Source organism: Anopheles coluzzii, chromosome 2 (genome assembly GCF_943734685.1).
Source record: "Anopheles coluzzii chromosome 2, AcolN3, whole genome shotgun sequence".
Taxonomy (NCBI): Eukaryota; Metazoa; Arthropoda; class Insecta; order Diptera; family Culicidae; genus Anopheles; species Anopheles coluzzii.
This window is the reverse complement of record NC_064670.1, coordinates 37,431,781-37,454,768: the sequence shown is the minus strand read 5'-3', so window position 1 is coordinate 37,454,768 and position 22,988 is coordinate 37,431,781. Positions and strand designations below refer to the sequence as shown.

The 22,988-nt window shown below is 48.2% G+C and overlaps 6 protein-coding genes across 6 annotated transcripts; 2 read left to right on the top strand and 4 right to left on the bottom strand.

Annotated features, from left to right (window-relative positions):
• Positions 1-2,389: 2,389 nt before the first annotated feature.
• Positions 2,390-8,409, bottom strand: LOC120952822 (uncharacterized). Its single transcript, XM_040372342.2, has 3 exons — positions 7,391-8,409; positions 3,835-4,257; positions 2,390-3,664 (listed from the first exon to the last, which is right to left on the bottom strand). Exons 1-2 carry the CDS (start codon positions 7,941-7,943, stop codon positions 3,935-3,937), a joined length of 876 nt encoding a protein of 291 aa, XP_040228276.2. The 5' UTR covers positions 7,944-8,409; the 3' UTR covers positions 2,390-3,664; positions 3,835-3,934.
• Positions 8,410-13,151: 4,742 nt separating this feature from the next.
• LOC120948329 (glycerol kinase 3) lies at positions 13,152-15,621 on the bottom strand. Its single transcript, XM_040364545.2, has 4 exons — positions 15,404-15,621; positions 14,604-15,290; positions 13,695-14,526; positions 13,152-13,610 (listed from the first exon to the last, which is right to left on the bottom strand). Exons 1-4 carry the CDS (start codon positions 15,485-15,487, stop codon positions 13,399-13,401), a joined length of 1,815 nt encoding a protein of 604 aa, XP_040220479.2. The 5' UTR covers positions 15,488-15,621; the 3' UTR covers positions 13,152-13,398.
• A 76-nt stretch (positions 15,622-15,697) lies between these two features.
• Positions 15,698-17,191, top strand: LOC120948331 (uncharacterized protein C18orf19 homolog A). Its single transcript, XM_040364547.2, has 3 exons — positions 15,698-15,802; positions 15,891-16,636; positions 16,714-17,191. Exons 2-3 carry the CDS (start codon positions 16,030-16,032, stop codon positions 16,977-16,979), a joined length of 873 nt encoding a protein of 290 aa, XP_040220481.2. The 5' UTR covers positions 15,698-15,802; positions 15,891-16,029; the 3' UTR covers positions 16,980-17,191.
• A 64-nt stretch (positions 17,192-17,255) lies between these two features.
• LOC120948330 (protein arginine N-methyltransferase 1) lies at positions 17,256-19,600 on the bottom strand. Its single transcript, XM_040364546.2, has 2 exons — positions 19,185-19,600; positions 17,256-18,981 (listed from the first exon to the last, which is right to left on the bottom strand). Exons 1-2 carry the CDS (start codon positions 19,185-19,187, stop codon positions 17,872-17,874), a joined length of 1,113 nt encoding a protein of 370 aa, XP_040220480.1. The 5' UTR covers positions 19,188-19,600; the 3' UTR covers positions 17,256-17,871.
• Positions 19,601-20,099: 499 nt separating this feature from the next.
• On the top strand, positions 20,100-21,484 carry LOC120949037 (UDP-N-acetylglucosamine transferase subunit ALG14 homolog). Its single transcript, XM_040365991.2, has one exon. The coding sequence runs from the start codon at positions 20,693-20,695 to the stop codon at positions 21,362-21,364; it is 672 nt and encodes a 223-aa protein (XP_040221925.1). The 5' UTR covers positions 20,100-20,692; the 3' UTR covers positions 21,365-21,484.
• A 57-nt stretch (positions 21,485-21,541) lies between these two features.
• On the bottom strand, positions 21,542-22,977 carry LOC120953290 (mRNA cap guanine-N7 methyltransferase). Its single transcript, XM_040373093.2, has 2 exons — positions 21,794-22,977; positions 21,542-21,714 (listed from the first exon to the last, which is right to left on the bottom strand). The coding sequence occupies exons 1-2, from the start codon at positions 22,869-22,871 to the stop codon at positions 21,641-21,643; spliced, it is 1,152 nt and encodes a 383-aa protein (XP_040229027.2). The 5' UTR covers positions 22,872-22,977; the 3' UTR covers positions 21,542-21,640.
• Between the last annotated feature and the right edge of the window lie 11 nt (positions 22,978-22,988).

Genomic DNA, 22,988 nt, shown 5'->3' with positions numbered 1-22,988 from the left:
TAGCTGCAAAGAGTTAAAACTCATCAATTGTATGTATTGGATAATTTAGTTCAGAGAATAAAATTTGCAGTTAAGGCAAACAATCTTCAAACATCGCAAGTAAACACTTCTTCTTCTTTGGCTCAACAACCGATGTCGGTCAAGGCCTGCCTGTACCCACTTGTGGGCTTGGCTTTCAGTGACTAATTGATTCCCCCCATAGCAGGATAGTCAGTCCTACGTATGGCGGCGCGGTCTATTTGGGGATTGAACCCATGACGGGCATGTTGTTAAGTCGTACAAGTTGACGACTGTACTACGAAACCGGCAAGTAAATACACTATTTGTTTTTGTTTAAACAACAACGGTCGTAAAGGCCGCATTGGTATTGTCGATGTTTGCTCGAGGCCGTATTATTGGCATACATAGAACACATTTATAGTATGCTTGTACTAAGATAAATATATTTGCTTCTTCTTATTTTTCTTCTTCTTTCTGGAGGTTTATTTGCAGTTCGATATTGAAGTCTAGATCCCTGGGCCCTTGGCTACTAGTCTACTATTATGATATACAACCACAAGCCTCTGATTGATTATGGACGAGAGCTAAAGCCACTTGTAGTCCGTGGCGTTGTCTGTGAAAGATTTTTTCTTGAATGAGAAAAGCTTATTACTATACATATGGAGCTTTTTCTCATAACCAAGAATTAATTTTCAACAGACATGTGTACAATAACATTTGATCAATAACTTTGAACTAAGTCTACAAAATGTTTGCCCTCAACAGGTGTGAGCCGCGGCTAATGAATTTTCAAATCCAGGTAGTCCGCGGTCCTAAAAAGGTTGGAGAGCACTGTTCTAAACTAAATAGATACTAACAGCAAATCGGAAAGAGACGCTGAGAATAAGGTGTAGAAGTGGTTAGCCTATTTGACAGAGTTGAATCGCGCTCTCCGTAAATAAAAATAAAACAAAATAACAAAGGGCTTACACATCTTCTTGTTCTATTTGACGTAAACGTCCTACGCGGACATGCCGGCCTATACAGGCTTTCCAGACTTAATTCGAGGCTTACTAATCTAATCCAAATTAATTAGAAATTCACATTTTTGTTTTATGCTTATGAAACTCTTTGTTCTTGAGTAACTTGACAGACCTCAAACGTAGGTGTGCGACATATGTTAAACAAACTGTGTAATATTATATCTGTGTAGAAGTCCTATGTCACTATATGATGTATAACTGCACATGTCATCATGTTCTTGATGATGATGATAATATTATTCTTGATATATTAGACAAATTAGAAAAATATATAAGAGACAACATTTGAGTTTGATATACGCCCGCGTAAAATTGGACAATCAGATTTAGTGCTGGAGATTGCGCTGTTGCACGCAGTCTGGCAGGTCATAACGAGATACAGGCATTGATGATTGTAAGGGGCCATTTCCAGAAACATTAGGTTCGTCTCCTTCGGAAATTAGAACCCTGTAACCATCGTTGGTACCAGAGGAACTGGCCAAATACATGTAGCAAATGTGTCCTGATTGTATTGGACGGAGTTAGACGGGTTTTTCATGATCGAATGGTGTTGGTCGTTTTGAGTGTGTGTGTGTATAACTCGGTAGATTCTTTTGAAAGTCTTTCAATACCACCTCTTACTCGTAAATTTTTAATTTTTTCAAAAACTTTGAGTAATATTATCGTAAATATACTTCCGTCCATCTCAAACATGTTTTAGGGTAGGATAATGATTCAACTAACTTTAAAAAATTTAACTTATTTTTATATTGATTAACATTCAGAGGCCACTGTTATATATTTTTCGAAAACTTCGAAACATTAAACATGTACTGAATCATAATTAATAGAACCATTTCTAGGATTTGGATGACGATATATCAACCGACATGATATCCCGAAGAATATTACGTTCTGCTTACCATCCCGCTTTTTCATTTGCAGATAGCCTTCGTGGTCGACATCGGCTAAATAAGTACCGGTAGTTCCCGCGATAAGCGGTACCTGATCTCCGAGGATTCGGCAATACGTGGAATTTTTAATTTGACTTGTTCTTAGAACAAGTTATACTTATTACTTACTCTCATGTCACGATGTTACAGTCGTCGTCAGCGATCGTCAACTCGTACGACTTAACAACATGCCCGTCATGGGTTTAAGCCCCGAATGGACCGTGACTGACTGACCATCCTACTATGGGGGAAATCAATAAGTCATTGAAAGCAAAAGACGCTCTATGAACGGTTACACGATTTCATAAAGTGTACTGTGTACTAATTAGATGAAAGATAAGAAATAAAGTTATGTACCCAGTGTGAAGTTCAAGTTCAATTGTCAATATTTATTTAAAATCGTTATCAAATACATTTCAATTCTTATCCAATAACCATCGAAAATGAGTAAATCAATATTTTTTACATCCCACTTGCCCTGATGCGTCCGTATGACATGTTACTACAACCGTTATTCGTGCTCACATCGCTGACCACACGAAAGCACACACGTGCTGAAAAGAAAATACATAGTTCCACGTGTTAACGCGCCCCTAGCATGTCTTATGTTGTGCTCACCCCCTTCCCACCCATTATCAGCGCTGTCTAGCGGCTTGTGTAGTGGCCGCCAATCATTCGCAGAAATGATCTACCTTAAACCACCCGCTAGCCACCCGGTCCGGAATGCAACGAAACGGAACGATTGAACCGATTTTAAAACCAACGTGCTCTTCGTGCCACCGCCACCACTGCCCCTGTATTCAGACCACTGCGGGAACTACACCCCGCTACACACATGCTGGTACTACTTTTATGGTTCCTCCTTTCCAGTATCCAACCCCTCACCGCTTCGGACGCTCCAGAAGCCCCCTATTGTGATGCGATGGACCTGCACAAGCGCTCGTCTACTTACCCTTTTCTACGCGTGCCATCATCATATTTTTGACAGCCAAAAGTGCCTTTCTCACACACAATAGCCGAACGAATAAATATGTCAGACGCAATTTGGTTTCAGTTTTAATTATCTACACTTTTCTTTCGCGCTCCACGCAGTTTTGCTTACGCTTACATTACATAGAGGTGGGAGGGGAAAGCGGGGTGCTGGAACGCACATAACGTTTCGCATCAACCTAGTTTCCCTTTGGGCGGGTGTACGCTACCGCTTCTTCGTATACCGGGATAAATATTAAAAAAAAAACCTCGACCTCTAAGCCGTACCTAACCTAACCTAACAATTTTACCTCCCCTTAAAACGCTTCCTTCCACGAACGAACCCTTTGCCGGAATGTATTTCTTTTCGAACAAAAGGAAATCGCCGAAATAGCATGCAAATCTTTGCACCAGTGGCTACCAGTGCCCTTACCGTCCCCATTTCGGGAGGCTCGGGTTTGCATCAGTTACACTGGTCCACCGGGCGGCACCCTCTGCTTACACACTACGCAATGCGTTTGCTATTTTCTAATTGACGCCGTCTGGATCACTTCTTGGATGGAGGGGCGGGAGTTACCAACGACTGTCCAGGGTCGTCACCCCTTTGCCGGTCCTGCCCATTAAGCCTACAGAAATCGATAATAAATTAGAGGGATGCATGCGACATGCCATCCCCGCTCTCGCTCGTGACGCTCTTATTCAGGTGGCGCCCGAAGTGGCGTTAGTCTTCCCTCGGCTGCCCTGTGGAAAGAAAGCGTACCAGAAAACAGAACGGAGAAGAGTTGCGGGTGAAAATCATGCTTATTTTTTGTGTGCGTTCATCTCGGAAGGTTGGCTTTTTTTATTGATTGAAAGTACCGTTTGGATTGGAGTTTTTGTTTGGCCCACATTAGGAGCGCGGCGACACTTACCCTACGATCGCGATGTGACGATCGCCGACACGCCTTTCCTTCCTCCCGTGCGGCCTAAACGCCCCACCGGTTGGGTGATGACAGTGCTGCTTCATCGCCATCAGTACTTCTTCAAGCTGACCACGGCCGTAAAGAGGGCGAAGAAGAACCCGGCCAGCCCGGCCGACTTCACCAACAGTATCAGCCCGCCGATGATGGCCGGAACCAATGCAAGGAACTTTATCTTGTACGCGAGCAGCAGCGGAATCAGAAACTTTTTGTACTTCTTCTTCAGATGGAACTTCTTCTTGCGGCCCTCCTCCTCCTTCGCCGACACGCTACCGTCCTGGGTGTCGATGGCGTTCCTGTCGATTCCACCGGGCGGCTCAGCATCCTCAGCGCCGGTGTTGTCATCGCCCTCGTCTTCGGTGGAGGCGGAAACATCTGGAATTACAAAACACATACAAAATACCGTACGCGCTCATGGTAGCTCGTTGGTGGATGGTGGATTTGTGACGGGATTAACGAATCGTCTATGCAGGGTGTGATTTTCTCCCCAAAAATTGCCTTCTATTCTTAACCCTATCATCATCGGCGGTACGGATGGGTACGTACTTGCGTGTGACAACGGCGCTGGCTGGCCCGAGCGCCGGTAGCACCGTTCTTCCCAGCCAAGCGAGTGTGACTGACCTCAATCGATGGCCGGTTTCCTTCCACACACAATTAAACCGCGGGTCATTAAGTTCCCACAGTCCCGTCCTTTTCGGCATACATCCTCCCTTCGCTCCTTCGCTTTCCGCATACTAACGGTATGGTACCACGGTCGCCGATGGGGAGAAAAGGGTCTCACCCCGTACATCCACCAACAAAAAAAGGGTAAGAGGGGGTAGAAAAGGGAAGCAAAGAAATACCTTCCCAGTAGCATCATTCCCAAAAACTTGGATGAGCTACCGGCCGGAAAGGGGCCAACGCGGTAATTAAGCAACTTGAGCGCGGTTGTCTAGTCACTGCGCTACATGCAGATTGGACGAATGCTCGCCTTTTTTGGGGCTTATCTGGTTTTATTCGCCCCGAGCGCACCTTCTGCACGTGGTGCGTGCTGTTTTCCGGTGGCGAAGTTCGTTGGTCAAACAAGCATATGTCGGTATGTGCTGAAGTTGATGGTTTCAACTTCACTGCTCTTGCTCAGGCTGTTTGCCGTCTGTGCCTGAACGATAATTGCATCAATTTCGAGTAGGTTATTTTATTTTGCGAAAAGCTTGATTAGGTTGATTAGGTGGATAAATTAGGCATCGAGTGATTTGCCAATAGTCCTTTCCCTTTGTTAGTGCTTGTAGGCTGTGCACCTTAGTAACGATCTGTTTTCTCGCTATAAAACAGAGCAGGAGGGAGCGTTTTGTTTAATTTCACAACCATTTCTCTTTCCCTGTAAAGTATTCAACTTTCATACTGTTTAGCATATGGTACGCAGCACATAACAATTTTTGTAGTGCAATTAAATGTACAGTCTGTTTGCTATGGAAACATATTGAAACTAATTGTGGATCAATTCAATGACAGTGAACGAGTACCAGCTAGCCTATCGGCGACTTCGTTAAATATTCAAATCAAGTTTACACTGTTACTAAGTGTCCCTCTCATACCATCAATCACCCAATGTCTATAATGCTACTCGTTGCGTGAATCTAAGATTAAGTTTAATTTAAATGAATAGAAAACGCTACCGAAGGAGCTGCTCTTTAATAAATTGGTTGTCATTTCATCAACCGTTTTGGAAAGCAGTTCGATACTTCAGGTTGTCTATGAATGATCAGCATCCTGCTTGAAATGGAATACTTCACCAACAAAGCGAAAGCAGACTTGCGCATAGTTAAATCTTTCAAATTAGGATGTAGACACTTAAATTCAATCATTCGAGAGAACCTTACAGCAACCCTAAGCACTAAGAAAAATAACAGCAACTAAACACGCAGTGTTTAGGCCGGTCTCGTAGTACAGTCGTCAACTCGTACGACTTAACAACTTATGCCCGTCATAGGTTCAAGCCCTAAATGGACTGTGCCGACATACGTAGAACTGACTATCCTGCTATGGGGGGTAATTCATAAGTCACTAAAAGCCAAGCCCCACAAGTGGTACAGGGCAGGCCTTGACCGAAAACGGTTGTTGAGCCAAAGAAGAAGAAACACGTAGCGTCGTTCAATCAAAATTATATGTGATCCATGAAATAATGCTTCCTTACAATGTTTTCTAGCTGCACGTTTCTAGTGTTACATATAGGATTAATTCATTTAAAGTAACAATGAGGTAAATACATGCGTATTTGAACATAATACAAAATGATGTGCGTTTCATATCAATACTTTTACTACAAAATAATTCATATGTTTTCATTCAACGAGATGAAAAACGAACTTTTGATGAACTTTCCTCACAGTACTTTAAAAATAACTCGTATAGAAGTAGCGGCTTTAATGGTAAGCAGACTAAACGGCCGCAGGAGGACCCCGTCATTCTAGGCGCAAGGATTACAAGTACCGCCAAAATTTTAATAATAAGGGGGATACATTATTTTTAATACTACACCCTAAGTTTGCCCCTGCTAAATCAGACTTCAATGCAAAACTTGATATCCTACATACTGGGGTTAGAAATATTTAGCTATAACTTAAAAGTCTGAGGGCAAACCAAATAATTTCAATTAATTAATTCGTCTTCTGCTTATTATAAGCAACAACCTCAGTAGAACTAGGTATATTTGGCTATCAATGACTTGATTGATCTACCTTTTTTCAGGATCCTATTTCAGGTTCTGAGTATTGCTGGTTTAGACAATACGAGGCTTGAACCCATAACAGGCATCGATGAATTAATAAGATAAGACCATACGACCAATCTGAAAAATATCAACATACTCTTACCGCGATGAAATGGGGACGTACATGGAACGCCTTCTTGATATAGCTAGCACGCTTGTAATTTTGAGTGAGCTATGTAATACTCATATGGTGCATCAGGCTGTGGCTCCGAAAGTCGTTTCTCCGTCGAACAATATTAAAAGTTGTTATCCTCTGGAATGTTTACTTGATAACATCCTACAATACGCATTAGTTCCCAAGAACCAAAGATAAATAGTTTAACTTTTGGACTCAGCCATACTCATTAGGGCCAAATCTTTCCGTTTCCATTAGTACTCAAATAAGCACAACAATAACCACCCCTTTAAATGAACCCCATCTTATGTAACCAATATCCAGCTGCTCCTAACCAGCAGGTGTGAAGCGGGCGATAAATGCCATCACCATGACTGAGCAAACAGCAAGGCACAATAGCGGTACAAACGATTAAAGCTCACAGGTTGAGCGTTCTCACTGACCAGCTGAACCTTTCATTCAAAACAATTCCTCTTTCAACCATAAGGCGCCCCTTCTTCACCCTCAAGTGCTCTCTGTCTGGCCGAATGGTCAACCCCTTCAATGGTTTAACCGAAAACGAATAGCCCCCTGCAAAACCCCAACAAACAACACACACGCACAGACGTATCCGTTACGTCTCAACATTCAATTACGAAACTTACCATTATCGACAAAGTACTTCCAGAAGAGGTTCTCGATCCCGCGCGATCGTTCGGCACTGCGATACAGCTCCACCAGCCCACCCGTACCCTCATCGAGCCGACTGCCACGGACCTCGGACGGTCGCTGCAGTTCCGGCACGTCTAGCTGCTGCTCCAGCCCCGGTGGAATTTCGACCTCGGAAAAGCGAGTCATTGACCGATTGTTGATGCGGCTCCGACTACTACCGGCCGCACCCCGTACCAACGGTTTCGCCAGCGGTTTCCGTATCGCCCAGGGCCCACCGGCAAGCGGTGTGCTGACGGTGGCCGTCCTACGCCAGGGCGCCGGTACAGCATACGGCACGTGCTGCTGCACGCTAAATTTTACGCTTTCGCTCGAACCGTCCCCCGATGGCAGCCCGAGATGGTTGTGGTGCATGGCGGCCAATCCGTGGCTTAGCTTTCGTCCGCTCGGTCCGGGCACGTGCTCGGCAGCATTGCAGCATCGCACCAGCAGCTGGGCGCCTGCTGTCACTAGCAGGACCCACACCAGATGCCGATCCTTCGAGTACATAGCATTCGCGTGGTGTTCGATTAAAGGGATACGATCCTCGGGGGTTCACAGTGCACAGTGCGTTGTCTTTTACAGTAGCCTGGTTTCGTTCACGCTGTTCGCTGAACACACTAGCAGGGAGAAACTATTACTTTGCAAGTCAAACACTAATCGCAACATTCAACCTCAAAACAGCAGACGACTGGCAACCGTGCGCATTTCCCAAAAACACATTCCTTTACGGGTTAAAAGTCACCACACATCTAGATTTCCCTTCTAGGGTAAAGCTCGAAATCGCATCAACTCTTTACACCACACAACACACACACGGCCTCTAGCGAGCTGTTGTTTTTTTTTTTTTTTTTGACTGATTTGTCGGTACCGTTTTTGCCAACCGTCGGCGCGACTGCCAGAACGCGAATGAGACGAACCTTTTGGGAAGTGATCTGTGAAGCTCCGGCGAGCTCGAGCGCGCGCGTTCCGGGCACACCGCAACCCGCGGGACCCGCGTGGCTGACGCGCCGGATGCTCTTGTTTTCCTCCATTGTGCTTTCTTCCATGCTTTCCCAATAAGGTTGAAAAGCCTATGTGAGCGAACGATCACACCAACACACTCGAAGTACGGGAAGGAGGTGCGCAAGGGGACACAAGGTAAGGGGGAAGGTCGGTGGAAGCTAACCTCAACCGTGAGAGGTTTGGTAAGGCGGTTGGTTTGGTTGCCATTGATAATAAAAAAAGATACTGAACCGTGGCGGAAACACAGGCAAGAAAAACCGCACAGAACCCGGGGGAAAAATGAGAGAAAGATATGCCAAAATTGATTTTCATCTCACACCTTCTGTGTACTCCAGAAAACTGAGGAAAACACCATGTCATATCTAATGCTGGTGGCTAACTTATTGGTGGCGCTTGTTCTCTATCTGGAGATGCTCTTATTTGGTTTGCAACAAAGTTAAATCATTTTGTTTCACTTGAACCCATATTGCATCATTTTCGGTCATGTTTCAAATTTATATCCATAAAAATAATATGAATATTATTTTTTTAAAGAGGAGCAATGCTTGAAGCTGAATTGTAAAAATCAGCTCCACAAATACGTAAACTAGTTCTAAAAAAAGTGAACAAAGAAGTTAAATTAAAACATGAAGAATACAGCCCAATACGAATAAAGCAAATACCAGAATAAATAAGGAATAAGAATTGTAAGAAATTTAAAAATATATAATCACACAAAACTAGGATTTGAATAAATTAATAAATACTTTAATGATTATATGAAAAAAAGATAAAAAGGAACTGAACTATATAAATAAATCAAACAAAAGAACACAAAAAATGTAGTGTAAAAGTAAACAAAACAATCAAAAAAACAATGAAAAGTGAAAACAAAACTCAAATAATGCTTCAAATAATATAAAATAAAGCTTTTTAATTTATTTTCCCAGTCAGTCTCGAATGCAAACGTTGTTATTCACCGCGTGCAAGATGTTAATCCACGTGAATCTGATATTTCATTTCCATCATCATAATTTTTAATTTCTTCAGCATGATTTTCAACACGTCTCAAGCAGGATTGAGTTTGACAGTTCTTTGTTGTGTGTTGAAAATCATATGTAAAATCTGGAATTTCATTATGAATCAAATAAGCCATTTGACAGCTGTTGAAAAACATCTTGAAGGCGTTGAATAATAATGTGCACATTCGATGACTTGGAAAATCCTGTAACTAAAATCGTTCACAAACGGCTGATGATATCCACCAAACCAACCATGCCGTGGAAACTCGCTTTCCACGAAACCCCATCATGGAGCATTTAATTCGCTACCATCATACTCTACGATACGATAAAAAAAATCCCCCTCAACGGCCAACGCGCACCTACCGTACGCAGTGTGTTTGGAGAATTGATAGTAACCTTTTACTATTTCCCTCCACCGTTCCCACCACTAACAGTTCGATTTATATCCCAATCTTGTGCGACACTTGGCGACAGATCCGTTGCACTTGGGCGACGGACGGACGGGCACTGGTATCGCTAAGCTTCCCGTTAGCGCCGTACCGCGACGGCGCTGTTTGATGGGCTTGGCCGTGGCCGTCATTTCGCGTCATTCTGTGATTACATAGAGAGACACACACACACATACACAACAAATTATGTTAACGACTTTTTTTCATGCACGACCGCTAATCCGGAGCATCGGAGTGCCATTGCACCGGGAAGGTATCGTTTTCTGCTCTTGCTGTGTTTGCTCAAGCGAGCCCGGCAGTCCGCGGCGGGAAGAGTTTCACTTTTGTTTCGCGCCGGGCAGGCGGAACCGTTCCTTGCCTCGCCGGATTTTGTCATACCGAAATTGTGTGTGCGCTAGGGGCAAATGGATACCCAATTTACTGCCACAGGCTTTTGCGCAGGCTTTCGCCCTCCTTGCAAGATCGGAAGCACAGCGATCACTCATACACTTTTGATTTGCCGCAGCAACGAAATTGAAACGATATTAAAAACGCACAAAAGCGAAAAGGTAAAATCAGATAGAGAGAAAAAACAAACCACACAATGGTAAAATTAACAACCTGATTAGCCCTCAAGCGCAGGGAGCTGGGGCAGGGAGAGAAAGTTCCTTCCAGTTGCTTCCAATAATGCTCGCCAGTTCCCGCCAACCATTGGGTTTAAAGGAAGGAACCACCAAGGGGAAATGCATACCGGCCGCTCCAGTCTTGGGCACTGTGGTCTGATTAAATTCCCATTATTAGATATTGAGATTATCGCCACCGCTAGATCAAGTGCTAGATCGGATCAGCAACCACCACCAGCTATTTGTTTGCCACAATCATCGCGGGGGGATGAATGGTTGAGATGAAAAGTGAAAATTAGTCACACTTTAAACTCAATTAGCTATACATTTACTTCCCCTAGAATGAGTTCACGCGTCCCTACAAACCGGCTTAGACTGGGTGCGTAAGTTTTATTACATTTTCATCAACCTACTTTCCTCGTTTTAGGGGCTAACGAATTTATCACAACCATCAAACCCGTTTTTATATGAAGCCATTATATACGATACTGGCGCTTAATCTGGTGCAGGAGAATGTGGATGCAATTTTAATAATAAAAAAAAACAATTCCACCCCAAGCCGTACCTTGGTTGCAACGACCGAAGCGGGGTTCGGACCCGAATTCCTCCAAATCGATACTAATGGCTGAAGCGTGTCCATCCGCAAGCCGCTGTACAGTTATCAAGCGATAATGGACGCAGTCTAGCGGTCCGCTGTAATCGTATCGTATGGTTACAACGGTTTCTATACGATCTATCGATCGAACGAGCGATCGGTCGAACCGAACGATAAGTGGACGAAGCTAATAGTTCTCTCCAACTGGCTAATAGTTTTCAGCCGATTTTCTTCGCTCAATAATCGCAGCTTCTGTGCGAGCAAGATTGAATTGAGGAACAGACCGAGGCGATTTTGTGGCAAAATTCTGTGGGTGATGTGTGATTGTCTGCTAGAATGTTTATTCGCAGCATCATATAGTTTTTTGAAGATTTGTTTTAAGCTATCTTTGCTATATTCCGTTCAGTCCATCAGACTTCGTCACCCTCGTGGTGAGATCAATCGGTAGCTACCATTATTAGAGCATCCGGAAAATGGATCGCCGCTATCAACAAATGCGTGGCACGTGTCCTACTTTTCAATTTTCCGATAACACTCCCGTTTCGGGTCCGTTTGCTATGTTCTCGTTTCCCTTCTCTTCTCAGCTGGACACATGGCTTAGTATCCGAACTATTACACTGCACGGGATAAAGGCCACGCACACACACACGGGCGCGTGCTCCAAAGATGGAAGTGAATTAACATACTTTCCTGAGGCCCCGGCGCACCCATCCATTGGTGGCAGGGATCTACTTTTGCCTTCCTGCCGGCCGTCATAATTATCGTCGAAATTTTGTGCTTCAAATGCTCCACACGCTTTCGCTCGAATCGCGAATGCGAAAAATCGAACCCGTTCTAGGCTTCAGTCTTCAGCTCCCGGGCTGGCTGGCCGGCTACCGGTTCGGTAATTCACTCGCTCGGCCCGTTTTTAATTTCTATTGCCAATATAACTGCGCGTACCCAGTGGGAGGGAGCAATAAAAACAATGTATAACCGGTGAAAACGACAGCCACGCATTAGAGCGTTCCAGCCTGCTCCCCCCACACAAGCTTATTGAAAGCGGGCCAAATTTTACGGTACCTATTTTTTTTTTTTTTTTTTTTTTTTTGTAAGCCACTGGACTCCCTGGACTCCCGCACGAGCACGGGGTTCAACTGGGCAAAAGGAAAGCATCCCCTTTTACACGAGGTGTGTAAAAACCATTCAAGCCACACGCACAAAAAAATTGTTTTGTTTTTTTTTTTAATTCTAACTCCATGTACGTTGGCCCAGTGTACAAAGCTTTTTAAACAAAACAAAAAATGCAGCAAGAAACAATAACGTCATCGTTTTCTGTTCATGCGTCTATCAAACTCTTCATTTTCTCCCAAGCGCGGGTTGATCCTACACGTGGAGCGGGCGCTTGGCACGATCAACCGAACGACCGTATGGCTATGTGTGTGTGTGTGTGTGTGTGGCCAGTGTTTACCGATTTCAAGCCATTGGATACAGCATCTAACAATGTTACGGTAAATTAGATCGAGGCTCGCTGGAACGTTCGCGGGGGTTGGGCGTGAGCGCGTCTCGCAAAAGGTGGGAAAGATCATCTCGCTGTGCGGGATTATCGTTCAGCATAACAAGCGTACCTGGGCTGATCGACAAGCGACAAGGCAACAGGAAACAAGATGTTACATTCGAATAATGAGCCAGGAACAACAGCCCATTAGTCTTGCTGCCGGAGCAATCGGACAAAATCAATCACAGTTCGATCGGTCGATCGCGAAAAAACAAACCCCGTTTGTTGCACTAGAACAAATAGTGGGTCTAGCGCGCCGTCTGCATTCTTCACCATGCTCAATTGAGGGGTTCTCATCGTCCGCCTGGCTCATCATTACGCGCATACAGCGAGGAAGATTCTTCCGTAGCGCCGTAGCTGCGAATTAGAAGAAATTAAATTAGACGTTGCCAATGGTGCTAATCAGGTTAACGGTCGACATCTTTTCGTGTTTGAACTGTAGCTGGCAAAGCAGTTTTTTAGTGTAAATCAGTGTTCAAATTAATTTTCAAATAATTTTCGAGGTTGTGGGCGAAAAAAAACGGAGAAATTTCAGCAACAAACGGGTTTTATTTTATCGATTTTTTTCGATTACTTTCACTTGTCATATTTTGCTGCAAGCGTACACGAAAGAGTGTGTCATCAAATTTGTGCTCGGTAACAAACAACGAACCGGTCAGGAACAAAGCTACACAGCGCCTAATACTACCTCGATCTGGTAACTTGCGCGATTGGCAGGACCGAGGCAGGACCATCCACACGACGGCATTCCACAGACACACCCAGGCGCAACGGAGCTACGCGAACCCGTGCTGTTTCATCAGCTGGGCGGCCACAATAAGCACGAACGACGAAACGATAAAGACCGACCCGGGGATCGAGCAGCGCACGTACGAATCCGGATCGCGTCCGTCGCCGATCAGCTTCACCGGGTCGCTATCCGACACGGAATCGAAGTTTAAACACCGATCGACAGCCATTTTCCAACGGCGGAACTTCATATCCCTTTCTGTGGGGGGAGGGAAAAAGAGCGAAACGTTTACAATTCATTCGCATTGCATCTCGACGCTAAGCAGTGTATGTAAGAACTTACGACTAGAATTAAACGCTGTACTGAACAAATCGATCGGTGGCACACAGTTCTGGCGAAACTGATCGATGGACAGTATTTCGGTGGCCAGCCCGGCGGCGAGCATTGCCCCGAGGCAGGCCGGTGTCGATGTTTGCGGCCGCTCCACCAGCACCCCGTTCAGATCCGATAGCAGCTGCACCAGCGCCCGCTGTTCGCTGAGATCGCCCCCGACGGTAAGCTTCGCCAGCCGGGGCCACGTGGGACAATCCTTAGCGAGCGATTCCAGCACTTCGCGCACCTGGTGGCAGATCGCTTCGTGGGCGGCGGCCAGGATCTGCTGCGGCGTCGTTTGCAGCGTTATGCCGAACATCATGCCCCGCGCTTTGTACCGCCAGTACGGCGTGTAATATCCACTGAATGCAGGTACGAAAATGACACCACCCCGTTGGCCGACGCCGCCACCGGCGAGCGTTTTCGTCTCGCCGTACGGCGGAACCGGGGAACTGACGGCCGAGCAGAAAGAAGCCATCAGCTGAGTATTGGCAGGGCCGTCGGGAAACAGTGCGCTGGCGCTGCTGTTCATCGCATCGGATGCGACCGGGTCCAGGGCGAGCGTACGCTTTAACCAACCGATCGAAGAACCGGCATGGGCGATCGCACCTTCCAGTGCGTAGTGCGGGTCGGCACGGGGTCCAAGCTGAAAGGCCACGGTCGAAAGCAGCCCATGGTCGGAATCGATGATCTCCCGGGCAGTGTTAAACAGCACGAACATGCCTTCGTCGATGGTGCAGTTGGCTTGCCCCGCGCCCAGACACATTTGCCCGAGCAGGGCAGCCTGCTGATCGCCCAGGCACTGCAAAAGAAGGGAAAAGCAATGAGCAAATGGGAACGGTGCTGATATGGTCCAAACAAAAAACTCCTAAACCATACACTTGCGATCGGCGTCCCGCTCAACGGGCCCTCGTTAATGTATCCGTACACCTCCGAGCAGCTTCGAATCTCCGGCAGAATGTTGCTTGGAATGCGAAAGAATCGACACAGCCTTTCGTCCCACACGCGGCGCTCCAGGTTCATCAGCATCGTCCGCGAAGCGTTCGTCACGTCCGTCACGTGAATGCCGGCCTCGACGCCCCCCGTCAGCATCCAGATGATCCAGCTGTCCAGCGTGCCGAACGCGGCCCGCCCCTCGTCCATCGCCCGCTGCACCCCGTCGACGTGCTCCATCATCCAGCGTAGTTTGACGGCGCTGAAGCAGTTGCTCACCGTCAGCCCGCACACCGACTTGAGGTAGTGCTTCTTGCCCCGCACACGCTGCAGGATGCTTCCGACCACGCTCGAGGTGCGCGTGTCGCACCAGCCGATCGCATTGCACAGCGGTTTGCCCGTGGTGCGGTCCCACAGCACCGTCGTCTCGCGCTGATTGCACACCCCGACCGCCACAATGTCGTGCGGGTTGATGTCCAGTATGATCAGATTCTGTACCGCCGTCTCCAGGCACACGCGTGCCGTCGCCCACAGGGCCAACGGTTCAAACTCGACCCACCCGGCCTGGGGCGACAACGGTTCGAGCGACGACTCGTGGCACGTGAGCACCTCCGCATTTCTGGTTGCGTAAATCTGCGCGTAAGGAAAAGTAGTTTTAGATGAAAATCAATACGCGACGCCACACTTATCCTTGAACGGTGACGCCAGAAAGGATGCTTGGGTGTGGGGTAAGGACATCAGCTTACCAAACACTTGCAGCTCGTGTGGCCGACGTACAGCACGCCTATCAGCGAGCCGAACTTGCTCCGGTGCCCACCGTTTCCGTTCATCCTGCAGTGCACCGGGGAGCAGTTGGGGGAGTTGTAAAAATTATGGTTTTACATTACAACACGTTAAAAAAAAAAGCCAGCGTCCACGGGTACGGGGAAAAGTACGTGCAGCACAAAATGCACACAGCTGATTTTGTTATGCGATGCCACTGACAGCTGCGTGACAGCCGTTGGTTTTCGCCCGCCCAGTTATGCAAACGGGCGAAAATGGCCTGCTGCTGTCATAACAAACCCGCAAACAAAAAGAAAGTGCATGCGATTTCACGGCTTTCGGGGAGAAGGGATAACAACGACGAGCGCATCCCACCCATAAGCGTAAATATAATCCGTCCGATTACAAAACCAGCCTATTTTCAACATTCCTTATCCCCACCGTGCTTCCTGCATCGGGCGCGCTTTTCAGTACTGCGTAAATTGTGGGCACCGTACGCTAGCAAAGTATGGTCAAGCATCATCCGGACCAATTCTGAAACGTGACCGTGCTGTTCCCGACTGAATCGACCCAGACCAACGAAAAAGAAAGCAGTGCAAATACATCCGTCATGGCCGCGATAGCTCTACGTATGGCCCGCTGGTCGTCGCTTGATGCGCTCAAGGTACCGAAATCAACTTCCGTGAAGCTGTTCAACATTGCACCACGGCACCTGTCGTCGTCGTACGGTGCATTGGGCAGATACGCAGCCTCTGGTGCATTGTATCACAACAACGATCGATATCGAACGAAACAGCAGCAACCGTGTCACATATGGAGTACGTGTGTCCCCCCAAACGGGTTGCTGGTACGCTCCTTCACCAATGGCGACTCACTGCGGCGGCAGAAAGATCCGCCGAACGAACAGCAGCAGGAAAGCGTCGACCCACTGGCCGACCCAGCCACGCCGGAGAAGCTTGGTCTTTTTGCGCGGTTCAAGAAGATGTACAAGGAGTACTGGTACGTGCTCGTACCGGTGCACTGTCTCACGTCGGTAATGTGGTTCGGTGGTTTCTATTACGCCTCGACCAGTGGCGTCGACGTGATCGCAATCCTGGAATCGCTCGGCGTGTCCGAGAAGCTGATCAACCCGGTGCGTGACTCCAGCCTGGGGCACATTGCCATCGCCTACCTGCTGTACAAAATAGCTACCCCGGCGCGGTACACCGTTACGCTGGGTAAGGGGTTACTACACGTGCTGCACAGCTAAATGAAGCCTCTTTTACCGAATTATTTCTTTTCACCCATCCAACAGGCGGCACAACCGTTTCGATCAAATACCTTGAACAGTGGGGCTACATCAAGCCGATACCCTCGAAGGCACGGCTGGTGCAGATGTACAAAGACAAGAAGGAAAACATCCAGGAGAAGATAGCGGAAAAGAAGCAAGACTTTCAGGACCGCAAACAGCAGCTAACCGAAAAGAAAAACAATCTGATGAGCGATTTAAAGATGAAGGACAAGGAAGGCAAATCCTCCTCGACAACGACCGCGGCCAGCAGCGTGACGCATGACAAATAGCGTATAGCGATAGCGGAGAGGCGATGAGGTTCATGCGGGTGTGGGGCTATCCCTGTTTCGGACCGTTTTACCAACACTGCTGCTTCTAAAGCGTGGGTTGTTGCTGGAAGATCGCTTATCGCTTGGGTAGCGCTTAACGGCGGAACGGTCTGCAGCGTGCTTTAGGGTGATTGAAAACAAAAACAAGTGCTAATATAATGTTGTTAAAGTTATGCTCCCAAAGCGTTGTTTCCCCCAAAATGGCACAGAAAGAACCAACAACACGCCAACCACATGTCCAGTTATCATCAATTCGTTCGGTATATTTTAACTGTGTGTCTGCACCCTCCTTCTCCTTTTCCATGCCTAGATTCTGCGTTACTTCACATTCGGATACAATGGTCAATATTGTGTTGTGGTTGTTTCACTTAATTTTACTACGCGCCGCTGCAGTAAGTGCAGCAGCTGCTTGCGAACGCGCATAGGTGTGTAGGGTGATGGAGCCGCCGCCGCCGTTGTCTTCTGTATGGAGTTCAGACAACATAAAACACGTTCCTCGCGAAAGTCCAGCGCTTCCGGCACGCAGTGGCGTGTGGGGACGCGGGGCCACGCGGACTGATACTGTGGTGTATGCTAACGAGTATTAAAACTATCGTATCACACACGGTAAAACACTTGGCCAGTGGAATGGGGGCACCACAGGTTTGTTGGATAGCGCAGGCGAAATCGCGAAAAATGGTTTGATATTATACGAGTCGTCCTCCGTTCCGAACCCTTTTGCTCGTCTCCGTTCGCGCCTTGCCGGGCGGCAGAGTGGATACTGTGAAGATTGGGGTGAGGGGAAGTTCTGCGGGTTATATGGTGGTGGGCTTTTTTGTTTTTACTTCTGCTGACGGATATCGCACCAACCGCTCTAGCGCATCCGATAATGATTCTTTTCGTCCACCTGGGACAGCTCGCCCTTAAAGTGCAGATCGATGGTAAAGTCCAGATCCCTGTTGTTGCGCACGTTCGGCTTCATCTTGAACGTGCCCTGAATCTCCTCGCCCTTCTTCACCGTCAGATAGTCGTCGAAGTAAAACACCGTCTGCTTCCAGTGCGTGTACGGGGCATCCGGGGCGGTGCTGAAGGCGAGCCGCTTGTGGCACTTGGTGAACTCCACGTTGAAGTACGTCACCAGCGCCTGGACGAAGTCGTTGCGCCGCACCGTCAGATAGAAGGGAGACTCGAACTCCAGGTCCTCCTTCTTCACCGTGTACAGGTCGATCTCCTTCACCATGTACGAGCTCGTAACGACCTGCTTGGGGTCCACCACGTCCACCAGCGGTTCGCTGATCGCCACCTTGCGGATCGAGCTCATGTTGAACCCGTACACATCGTCCCACCAGTTGATCTTCTCGTCCTTGTACTGCCGGTCCTCGATCGCGGTCACGAACAGCGTACACCGGTCCGGGAACATCATGCCCGTGTCCTTCTTCAGCCACTTGTCGCGCGCGTATATGACCGTGTCCAGCATCGACTCGTAGAACAGACAGTAGCCCATCCACTCGGAAATGATGATATCGACCTGCTCGTACCCGGCCGGCAGTGTCACCTCCTCCACCTTGCCCTTCACCAGCGTGATCGTCTCCTGCAGGTTGTTCGCCTCGATGATCTTCTGTGCGTAGTCGATGATGTTCGAGCACTCGATCGCGATCACCTTCGCGGCGCCCGCCTTCGCCGCAAACATCGACAGGATGCCGGTACCGCACCCGATGTCCAGCACGACCTTCCCCTTGAACAGATGCTTGTTGTGGTACATCGAGTTCCGGTACGACAGCGTGCGCACCTCGTCCTTCAGCATCTCTTCGTGGATGCCAAAGTGTGCGTACGAGTCGAAGTAGTAGTCACGCGACGTCATGTCCTCTGCGTTGGTGGCCAGGTCGTTCCCGTTGCCGTTCACTGTGTTCGGGCTTGCTGCGCCCGTTGTTGCCGGTCCGGTCGACTCCACGGACTCCATCGGCACGTCGGTACTCGTACTAGCCTGCAATGTGGATCACACGCAAAAACGCGCACGAGGGAGGGAACGAAAAAGAGAGAGGGAGAGAGAGAGAGAGAGCGCAAAATGTAGCGAGCGCAGAACAAGACACAACAATCTTCTTCCCCGTGAACCCACATAACCTCAACACGCGGGCAACGAATATGCTCAACCCTTGCCCCCATCCCTTCCCTTCACCCGGCACTTACCATACTTTGCAACTTGAAAACGGTGTGTGAAATACAATTTAATTATGCAAGCGTGAGTTTTGCACTCCAACTGGACACACTTTACCCTGGGCAGGGCTCGACCAAGGCTCTATCTCGCACAAAGACTTTTTATTCACACATGCACACACGGAAAATGGTGGCACTGTCTCGGCGATGAGCACCGGAATCGATTGTTCCCCTTGGCTGCTATTTACAACTATCTTTGCAAAACGCTGTCCGCAGCTTGCTGTAAAACACTTTCCACGCGAATTTGATACAAATTCGTGGCACGCCTTTGCACGCTTGCCGTGTTCACGAAATGCTTACAGTACTAATTGCTAGCTCTTTTTGTTTGGGCAGCGGAAAGCATCTCACGAGGAACACCGATTCGGAGAACAAGCTTCATGCATGCTTTGAGTTTTAGCGGTCTCTACCCAAACAGCAAAACCCAGACAGCGCAGTCAGTTAACCGTCAGAAGCATGTGCTTATGTGACGGCTCGAGCGCCATCTGTTGTATTTCGGAGGTACTTTCGATGCGCATGGTTTGAAAAATAATCTTGTAAAAGAATCAAAAAGGATAATTAAACATTGCAAAACTAATGAAAACAGCTACTACAACCAATATTTCATTTTGTATGGTTTGTAAATAAATTAATAAATAAACACGAGCAATCAATTTGAAGAGATAATTTAATAACTTATCTACAAATCAGAATATTTCTGTTCTAAAATGTTGTTTGGGAGCGCATACAACATAATCTCTAAATTCTTCAACCTAACCCAACCCAACTTGTCCACATGTTGAACAGCATAATTTGCATCATAAAATACAAAAACATAAATTCAGTGCGTTCGTTGGGTTGAAGACCGTTATTTGCATACCTTCCCTCGTTTAGCCCCGCGAACACACACACACATGCACAAAGACACGCGCCCTTCCCCTTCCAAAGATGCACACCACCTCATCTGTTTTGACAGATTCCAATAGCAATCTTTCCCAATCGGATGGAATATGCCCCCCCATACTGTTTGCCTATCGCGATGTGCGCTTTCTACGTCCTTCTCCGTAAGCATACACACCACGCACACTCGCACACCTGTGTGTTCCCCCGCCACTGGTGCGCTATGTAGGAAAAAAGAAAGCATCGGTCCCGATACAGGAATTCCATTCATCGATCAAGCAGGTTGGCGGGTCATCCCTTTGGGCTCTGCGATACATCGTATCTGTGTAGCGAGCACACCAGACTTCAACGCGTACCTTTCCTCGAGTGCTCGCGTGTACCCCAAAAGGGCGCGATCGCAACTGGTGTGCCCTGTTGGAAGCGAACAAATCGATCGATCGTCGTGTGCAAACGATGTGTAAACACAAGTGATGAGGTGGACAGCAAATTAGAGCGGTTATCATTTGGCGAGGCAAAAGAAAGTGAGCGAACACGCGTAGCCCCACCAGCGGAAGGAAGAAAGTTGATTACTTCCCATCATTCCCCATCATCGTTAGCAGCGTAGCATGGCGTTTCTAGCATCGTTACTGCTGTTCCTGGGCGGACTGCTGTTGGTACGGCTGGTGCAGCTGCTCGTTTCGGTGCGCCGTGGCCAGAGTGGTACCGGCGTGCCGCCCCGTACCACACCCGCCCGCACGATGATTGTGATGGGATCGGGTGGGCACACGGCCGAAATGTTGCGCATTGTCGAGCGCCTGGACGGGGAGCGCTACTCTCCGCGGCAGTACGTGATCGCCAGTACGGACAAAACCAGCGTCGTGAAAGTGATCGAGAGCGAGGTACGGCGGCAGCCCGACACGCAGAAGCAAACGTACGAAATTGTCACGATTCCGCGCAGCCGGGCTGTACACCAGAGCTACCTCAGTTCCGTGGCGACGACCGTGCTGTCCCTGCTGAGCTGCGTGCCGATCGTGCTGAAGGCCCGTCCGGAGCTAATCCTCACCAACGGTCCCGGCACCTGCGTGCCCGTGTGTCTGGTCGCGTTTCTGGCCCGCCTCCTCTTCCTCAACACCAAATGTCGAATAGTGTTCGTCGAAAGCTTCTGTCGCGTGCGCAGCCTTTCGCTGAGCGGTCGCATCCTGCTGTACATCGTGGACATGTTTGTGGTCCAGTGGCCGGAGCTGCTCGAGCGGACGGCTACCACGCGGCAAGACGTGCGCTGCTTTGGGCGATTGTAAAGCCTCTCCACACCGAGCCCAGGTACGAAGCAACTGGCGCACGCTCGGCTTAACTTAATCATTACTAAAATGTACACAAAGGGTACCAATGAGCACAATATAACAGGTTTAACGGATTAATGCACGTGCGCTCCTCGATTCTCCCAGAAAGAAATTCGCCAAATTGAACCGAACCAGTACCGTTTTCCAATTGCAACATGCTCCGATACTTAAATATCGTTTTATTTACCAAATGTATATTTGTTTTAGAATCTAGCACCACCCATTTTGGCGTACTCAGGAATAGACCGGCATACCGTTCGCGTCGTAGCTGGTCTTCATTTTTTGAAATGCAAAAAACAGATAAAGTGCTGCAAAAAGACAACAGAAGAATACGCGATTAGCAAAGGCTGTCCCTTTCGGGATGGGCACCAACGTTCCAACACTTACTTGCTGCTTCCCACTCTTTCTGCGACAGCGTCCCCACGCGAAACTGATGTCGGTTGGACATCTGCCGGCCGTACTCCTCCGCATGCTGATACTGTTCCGGCTCTTTCCGCTGGTCGTCCCCGTTGAACCGACCGTACGGTGGTGGGTACATTTCTAGCGCCTGCATCTTCTCCAGCAGTCCCTGCTTCCGGCTGCTGTTTTCGTCAAACACTTCCTCGAACCGTTTCCTCTCCACCAGCCGCAGACCGTGCTTCAGCGCCAGCTTTTCGAACGTGGGAAAGTGGACCAGAAACTCGGGACAGTCCACCACCTCATCGAGCTGAAAGTTGTACTTGGCCCCGAACAGTGGCGGATTGTCCGTATCGCACAGGAACTGGATGCGGTAGATATCGTTGCCGAACGTGTCCGACATGGCCCTTCGCTGCCGCTTCATGATTTCGTTCGCGTCCGGCATCGTGCCGATGAAGTAGAAGCCCTCCTCCAGACATTCGGCCGCGTTCTTAAACATACAGTCCGCCTGCTTGAACGACTCGAACGAGTAGTGAAACGCAAACTGGCAGCTCACCAGGTGCAGCTTGATCGAGGGATCGCGGTACTTGGTGCGGAGCTGCTGCAGGGTCGCATCGGCCGCGAAAAACTCCACCTTCGGCCGGCGCTGACTGTCCCGCGACCATTGGTCCATTGTGTTGAAGCGATTCTCGCACTGCTCCAGGCTGACCTGCGCAATGTCCGTGCAGATCAGGTGCGTCACGTTCGCGTTAGCCCATTTGATCAGATCGCCGCCTTTCCCGCAGCACATATCCAACACCCGGAACGGTGAGCCGAGCGGTGTCCTGCCCTTCACCAGCGTGGTATACTTGTCTATGACCACGCTTTTGATCCAGTTGTTGAAGTTGCGCATAAAGTAGATGTTCGACTTTTTCCGAGCAACCAGTCCACGATCCTCCAGCTTGTTGTAATGTGAGGCCACGATCGCACTATGTTTCTTTTCTCCATTTTCGCCCCCCTCCTGCTGCGTTTGTTCCTCCGTATCTGTGGTGTGCGTCGGGGCGGTACTGCTTTCTTCCGAGTCCGACATGATTGGTATACTTGCAAAACTACTATTAAATAATAAAAAATACTAATAGAAAATAAACTGTGCACGACTCCTGCGTTTCTCCGTTCCTTTAGTTGGCGAGTTTGTTGTTTTTTTTAT

Coding starts and splice junctions, on each gene's coding strand:
- LOC120952822 (XM_040372342.2), bottom strand. CDS start 7,943: ATGTACTCGAAGGATCGGCATCTGGTGTGGGTCCTGCTAGTGACAGCA. Junction 4,258..7,390: donor GAAGTACTTTGTCGATAATG/GTAAGTTTCGTA, acceptor TTGTAATTCCAG/ATGTTTCCGCCTCCACCGAA.
- LOC120948329 (XM_040364545.2), bottom strand. CDS start 15,487: ATGAACGGAAACGGTGGGCACCGGAGCAAGTTCGGCTCGCTGATAGGC. Junction 15,291..15,403: donor ACACGAGCTGCAAGTGTTTG/GTAAGCTGATGT, acceptor CCTTACGCGCAG/ATTTACGCAACCAGAAATGC. Junction 14,527..14,603: donor GCGGGACGCCGATCGCAAGT/GTATGGTTTAGG, acceptor CTTCTTTTGCAG/TGCCTGGGCGATCAGCAGGC.
- LOC120948331 (XM_040364547.2), top strand. CDS start 16,030: ATGGCCGCGATAGCTCTACGTATGGCCCGCTGGTCGTCGCTTGATGCG. Junction 16,637..16,713: donor GCGGTACACCGTTACGCTGG/GTAAGGGGTTAC, acceptor CCCATCCAACAG/GCGGCACAACCGTTTCGATC.
- LOC120949037 (XM_040365991.2), top strand. CDS start 20,693: ATGGCGTTTCTAGCATCGTTACTGCTGTTCCTGGGCGGACTGCTGTTG.
- LOC120953290 (XM_040373093.2), bottom strand. CDS start 22,871: ATGTCGGACTCGGAAGAAAGCAGTACCGCCCCGACGCACACCACAGAT. Junction 21,715..21,793: donor GAAAGAGTGGGAAGCAGCAA/GTAAGTGTTGGA, acceptor GTCTTTTTGCAG/CACTTTATCTGTTTTTTGCA.